Below are 7,500 nucleotides of genomic sequence, written 5' to 3' on the forward strand. Positions count from 1 at the left end.
CAAATAATATCAAAACTGAGAACCCCCTTGTTTTTTTCATATCCCAAGGACCATAGAAGCCCCTTATTAATGTTACTCAAAATAAAAGAGATATAGAATCCGGCGTTTACAAAGTACCATGTAGGGATTGTGAAAGTCTGCGTTGGGCAAACGGCCCGTTCCCTATCTCAAAGATTATCCGAACACAAAGATCTGTTAGATATGGCTATGAAAACTCGGGGATTTTCGTTCACCTTAGGGATTTAGGGGAACCAGATTAACTGGAGTGAGTCGTCTTTGCTTTTAAGAGTACCTGTCCGTACAGAAGAAAATCCCTGGAATCAGCCATCATAAATCAATCAAACACAATGAACCTATCTGGCGGCAAATGGAAAGCTGACACAGTGACAAAACTCTCTCAACCCTATCATTAAGAAGATAATCACGAGACCGACCGCCAGGGATGCATCAGAGGTCAAGACTTCCTCCGAGCGGCTCAACAATAAGAAGGACGCACCTGGATGTAAATTAAATTTGGCTAATCCTTCCAGCAATTATAACAACTATAGAACAATTGAACACACCCTTTTGCTTTCGTATATAAACCTTCACTCTCCACTGTATTCCTCCTTTTTACTTTACATCCTGAAGAGGGTCGATGTTTATTGACCGAAATATAATGTGATTTATTCATATTTCCCTGTTTCTTTTATGGGCCTTTTGAAAAAGCATGTTAAACTTCGATTAAAGTTATAAGTAAGACATATATATATATATATATATTATTATTATTATTATTACTATCCAAGCTACAACCCTAATTGGAAAAAGCAAGATGCTATAAGCCCAGGGCTCCAATAGGGAAAAATAGCCCAGTGAGGAAAGGAAATAAGGAAATAAATAACTGAAGAGAACAAATTAACAATAAATCATTCTAAAAAAAGTAACAACGTCATAACAGATATGTCATATACAAACTACTAACAACGTCAAAAACAAATATGTCATATATAAACTATAAAAAGACTCATGTCCGCCTGGGTCAACAAAAAGCATTTGCTCCCACTTTGAACTTTTGAAGTTCTACTGATTCAACAACCCGATTAGGAAGATCATTCCACAACTTAGGAACAGCTGGAATAAAACTTCTAGAATACTGCATAGTATTGAGCCTCGTGATGGAGAAGGCCTGGCTATTAGAATTAACTGCCTGCCTAGTATACGAACAGGATAGAATTGTCCAGGGAGATCTGAATGTAAAGGATGGTCAGAGTTATGAAAAATCTTATGCAACATGGCATAATGAACTAATTGAACGACGGGTGCCAGAGATTAATATCTAGATCAGGAATACGAAATTTAATAGACCGAAGTTTCTGTCCAACAAATTAAGATGAGAATCAGCAGCTGAGACCAGACAGGAGAACAATACTCAAAACAAGGTAGAATAAAAGAATTAAAACACTTCTTCAGAATAGATTGATCACCAAATATCTTAAAAGACTTTCTCAATAAGCCAATTTTTTTGTGCAATTGAAGAAGACACAGACCTTATATGTTTCTCAAAAGTAAATTTGCTATCGAGAAACACACCTAAAATTTTGAAAGTCATACAAATTTAAAGAAACATTATCATACTGAGATCCGGATGTTGAGGAGCCACTGTCCTTGACCTACTTACAATCATACTTTGAGTTTTGTTAGGATTCAACTTCATACCCCATAACTTGCACCATGCACTAATTTTAGCTAAATCTCTATTAAGGGATTCACCAACCCCAGATCTACATTCAGGGGATGGAATTGATGCAAAGAGAGAGTAGCATCATCTGCATATGCAACAAGCTTATTTTCTAGGCCAAACCACATGTCATGTGTATATAGAATGAAAAGTAATGGGCCAAGAACACTACCCTGTGGAACACCGGATATCACATTCCTACACTCACTATGGTGCCCATCAACAACTACTCTTTGAGATCTACTACTTAAAAAATCAATAATAATGCTAAGAAACGACCCACCCACTCCCAACTGTTTCAGTTTGAAAACAGGGCCTCATGATTAACACGGTCAAAGGCAGCACTAAAATCAAGGCCAATCATACGAACTTCCCGACCACAATCAAGGGATTTCTGTACTGCATTGGAGATTGTAAGAAGGGCATCACATGCTCCAAGGCCTTTACGAAAACCAAATTGCAAACTAGGGAATAGATGATTACCTTCAGCAAACCTATTAAGACGTTTTGCCAGAAGACGTTCAAAAACTTTAGATAATATGGGAGTTATGGAAATTGGGCGGTAATCAGAGGGACTTGAGCTACCACAAACACATTTACATAGAGGAGTAACATTACCAATTCTCAAACAAGTGCTAAAAGCTCCTCTTCTTGCTAACTTGCGCAAAATAACAGATAACTTTGGAGCTAAGAATCTGCTGTCTTTATAAAAAACAAAGAAAAATACCATTTGGGTCTACACCTCCATAAGCATCAAGGTCCATCAACAGAGCTTTAATCTCACGAGATCGAAAAGCTAACTATATATACACACCCATATATATATATATATATATATATATATATATATATATATATTATATATATATATATATACATATATATATATATATATACACACACACATATATATATATAAATATATATTATATATATATATTATATATATATATATATTTATATATTTAGATATTTATTATATATGTATATACACACACCATATTATAAATAAATATATATATATATATATATATATATATATATACATATATATATATATATTTTATATATATATATATATATATAATATATATTATATATATATATATATATATAGTATATATATATATATATACATATATACACACTGTATATATATATATATATTTAGCAAAAGGTAAGGAGGTGTATGTTGCGTTTATGGATCTGGAGAAAGCATATGATAGAGTTGATAGGGAAGCAATGTGGAATGTGATGAGGTTATATGGAGTTGGTGGAAGGTTGTTGCAAGCAGTGAAAAGTTTCTACAAAGGTAGTAAAGCATGTGTTAGAATAGGAAATGAAGTGAGCGATTGGTTTCCGGTGAGAGTGGGGCTGAGACAGAGATGTGTGATGTCGCCGTGGTTGTTTAACTTGTATGTTGATGGAGTGGTGAAAGAGGTGAATGCTCGAGTGCTTGGACGAGGATTAAAACTGTAGGCGAGAATGATCATGAATGGGAGGTAAATCAGTTGTTGTTTGCGGATGATACTGTACTGGTTGCAGACACAGAAGAGAAGCTTGACCGACTAGTGACAGAATTTGGAAGGGTGTGTGAGAGAAGGAAGTTGAGAGTTAATGTGGGTAAGAGTAAGGTTATGAGATGTACGAGAAGGGAAGGTGGTGCAAGGTTGAATGTCATGTTGAATGGAGAGTTACTTGAGGAGGTGGATCAGTTTAAGTACTTGGGGTCTGTTGTTGCAGCAAATGGTGGAGTGGAAGCAGATGTACGTCAGAGAGTGAATGAAGGTTTCAAAGTGTTGGGGGCAGTTAAGGGAGTAGTAAAAAAATAGAGGGTTGGGCATGAATGTAAAGAGAGTTCTATATGAGAAAGTGATTGTACCAACTGTGATGTATGGATCGGAGTTGTGGGGAATGAAAGTGATGGAGAGACAGAAATTGAATGTGTTTGAGATGAAGTGTCTGAGGAGTATGGCTGGTGTATCTCGAGTTGATAGGGTTAGGAACGAAGTGGTGAAGGTGAGAACGGGTGTAAGAAATGAGTTAGCGGCTAGAGTGGATATGAATGTGTTGAGGTGGTTTGGCCATGTTGAGAGAATGGAAAATGGCTGTCTGCTAAAGAAGGTTATGAATGCAAGAGTTGATGGGAGAAGTACAAGAGGAAGGCCAAGGTTTGGGTGGATGGATGGTGTGAAGAAAGCTCTGGGTGATAGGAGGATAGATGTGAGAGAGGCAAGAGAGCGTGTAGAAATAGGAATGAATGGCGAGCGATTGTGACGCAGTTCCGGTAGGCCCTGCTGCTTCCTCCGGTGCCTTAGATGACCGCGGAGGTAGAAGCAGTAGGGACTCAGCAGTATGAAGCTTCATCTGTGGTGGAAATGTGGGAGGTTGGGCTGTGGCACTCTAGCAATACCAGCTGAACTCGGCTGAGTCCCTGGTTAGGCTGGAGGAACGTAGAGAGTAGAGGTCCCCTTTTTTGTTTTGTTTCTTGTTGATGTCGGCTACCCCCCAAAATTGGGGGAAGTGCCTTTGGTATATGTATATATATATATATATATAATATATATATATAATATATATATATATATGTGTGTGTGTGTGTGTGTGTGTGTGTGTTTGTGTGTGTGTGTGATCTCAGTAACTGGAATAACACCAAATAGGGCTCTGAAGATTATCGCAGCCTAATCTTTATAAAAATTAAAAAAATCCTCAAAGTAAATAAATTCGGATAGTGAATCAACTGCAGGGATTACATAATCTCCAGATTAATATAAAGTGGAAAAGTCGACATTCATCAGCAAAAATCAGATTTTATCAAAGGATTGCTATATATATATATATATATATATATATATATATATATATATATATATATATATATATATATACAAAGTTTCACTGAGAAAACCGTATGGATTGACGCTAGCAAGCAAGGAATAGATTAATTTCAACTGGGAAATACTTGAGAATGAGTAATTACCGTATTTTAAATTAAAGGAAATATCTCTTTACGATAATAATTGTAATGGAATAACAACAAATAATTATGTGGACATTGATATATGGTGGCCGATGTGATAACGTCCCTGACTGGTGAACGCCGGTCTGGGGTGCGAGTCCCGATCAAACTCGTTAGTTTCTTTGACCGCTGCAACCTCACCATCCTTGTGAGGTAGGTGGGTTGGGGGAGCCTATAGGTCTATTTTCTGAGTTAACAGCCATTGCCTTGGCACTCCTGTGTCCTAGCTTGGGGGGAGAGTGTGCTAAAGCGCTGATCATATGTATATGTGGTCAGTCTCTAGGGCATTGTCCTGTTCAATAGGGCAATGTCACTGTCACATGTCCCTGCCATTCATGAGTGGCCTTTAAAAACCTTTAAACCTAAACATTATGTTATTAAAAGCAAAAGTAGTTTTTGCACACTTTGAAAGAGAAGGAAATATCTCGTTATAATAATAATTGCCATATAGTAACAAGTAATTATGAGTACCTTGATAAATTTTAACCTAAACAATATGTTATTAAAAGCACCAGTAGTTTTTGCACACTTTAAAAGAGAAGGAAATATCTCGTTGTAATAATAATTACCACTTAGTAACAACAATTAGTTAGAACTTTGATAAATGTTAACCTAAACAATATGTTATTAAAAGCAACAGTAGTTTTTGCACACTTTGAAAGAGAAGGAAATATCTCGTTATAATAATAATTGCCACATAGTAACAACAAGTAATTATGAGAACCTTGATAAATTTTAACCTAAACAATATGTTATTAAAAGCACCAGTAGTTTTTCCACACTTTGAAAGAAGAAGAAGACATAAAACAACAGTTGTATTAATTAACAATTACCCCTTTCTCTAGCTCTGTAATATGCGTGCGAGCCTCTGTGTATGTGTGCATGTATGCGTCCGAGTGCAAGGGCGTAATATGTATGGCCATATAATTTTGCTTATTTATTTACAAACTAGTATGCAATCTACTCTTCGTTATTGATTTATATTTTCCTAGTACGCAAAAGCTTATGATATAAACAAGGTATGATATTGTTGCAATGATCACATATATGTTTTACTAAGGTGAAACGAAGTATGTTTAATCGTCAATAATTTCAGCATCCTGACTCAAGATTAAAAGACTTGAATTAATTACTTGTTGAAATTAGTATAACATAATTACCTATGATATATATTAAATCCCTCAAATTGTCCTTTAGAGAGAGAGAGAGAGAGAGAGAGAGAGAGAGAGAGAGAGAGAGAGAGAGAGAGAGAGAGAGAGAGAGAGAGAGAGAGTACAGAAAAATCTTAAAAAGGAGAGAGAGAGAGAGAGAGAGAGAGAGAAGAGAGAGAGAGAGAGAGAGAGAGTACAGAAAAATCTTAAAAAGGAGAGAGAGAGAGAGAGAGAGAGAGAGAGAGAGAGAGAGAGAGAGAGAGAGAGAGAGAGAGAGAGAGAGAGAGTACAGAAAAATCTTAAAAGGAGAGAGAGAGAGAGAGAGAGAGAGAGAGAGAGAGAGAGAGAGAGAGAGAGAGAGAGAGAGAGAGAGAGAGAGAGAGAAAACACCAGAAAAAACCCAATTGAAACAAGGACTATTACAGCTCCTCAGTTTCCCTACGAGGACAAACTATTATCACCCTTCTGAAAAAAAAACCTCAAATGTTTCTCTTTCATTGTAGACACAGCTGATGACTCGTGGCATATTTCATATAAATTACCACAGACTCATTGATGACAATGAGATGTTATCAACATCACATCCTCTTCTGGAGTGATAAAAGAAGTAAATACAAAAACAAAAGGGGTTGACTATTCTCTTGTTCTTCGCTGTATGAGACACGGGGCGAAGGTTAAAGTAACCTCAGTTAGAACAGTTTATCTGCTAAAATAACTCTTTTGGAATTATTATAAATAAAAAATGAAAAATACTATTTATATTCATTACCGTAAATATGATCCTAGGTGAATACGAGTTATGTCACATATCACACGAAGTGAAGAATCACGTCCAAAAAGCTTAGCGTTATTAAAAAAAAGATTTCCTTTACTGACGCATTTTCCACATTTTTTTTTTCTAGTTAAATTATTTTATGAATGCAGGTTTAAGCCCGTGTAATCCAGGGAACATCCCACGTCGCAATTTATAAAGCCAGTGTTGCTTACGCGAGTGTATATATTTTTATAAAATCTTTTCTTTTTTGCATTGCGAAGTTTAGTTTATATATACAAGTAGTTTGGCTTCGGAGGGAAACAAGCTGCCAGCTACCCAAAAGATATACGAATGGATTCTCATAACTAGAAAAGATGGATAGACCATTATTCCCTTAATTTTTTATATTCATATAAAAATCACCAAAGCCTATTAAAGGATTTCATGGTTTAAAGGCCACTCATGAATGGCATAGACAAGGGACAGTGACACTTCCCTACCAAGCAGGACAATGCCCTAGAGACTGACTATAAATAAATATGATCAGCACTCAAGCCCCTCTTTACCAAAGCTAGGACCAAGGACGGTCAGGCAATGGCTGCTGATGACTCAGCAGATAGACCTATAGGCTACCCAATACGTCCCATTCTTAGCTCACAAGGATGGTAAGGTTGCAGTGATCAAAGGAACTAACGAGTTTGAGCGGGACTCCAGCCCCAGTCTATCACCAGTCAGGGACACTACCACATAGGCCACGACAACCTTATTCATTGAATACGAAATAAACGAGACGATTTTCAAGTATATGAAAACTACGAAATTCTGAAAATTAATTCTAATTAGATACCTTCTTGTA

The 7,500-nt window shown here is 36.4% G+C and overlaps 2 protein-coding genes across 2 annotated transcripts in view; both read right to left on the bottom strand.

The window, feature by feature from the left end:
• LOC137649849 (2-hydroxyacyl-CoA lyase 2-like) overlaps positions 1 to 4,942 on the bottom strand; it is a 51,059-nt gene extending 46,117 nt beyond the window's left edge. The window contains exon 1 of the mRNA XM_068382795.1: positions 4,881 to 4,942. Coding sequence (XP_068238896.1) covers positions 4,881 to 4,942 — 62 coding nt within the window. The remainder of the gene's footprint in view (positions 1 to 4,880) is intronic.
• LOC137649955 (uncharacterized) overlaps positions 1 to 7,500 on the bottom strand; it is a 361,156-nt gene that overhangs the window by 307,479 nt on the left and 46,177 nt on the right. The gene's annotated exons all lie outside the window — the stretch shown is intronic.

The sequence above is a fragment of the Palaemon carinicauda genome, chromosome 11 (assembly GCF_036898095.1).
Source record: "Palaemon carinicauda isolate YSFRI2023 chromosome 11, ASM3689809v2, whole genome shotgun sequence".
NCBI lineage: Eukaryota > Metazoa > Arthropoda > Malacostraca > Decapoda > Palaemonidae > Palaemon > Palaemon carinicauda.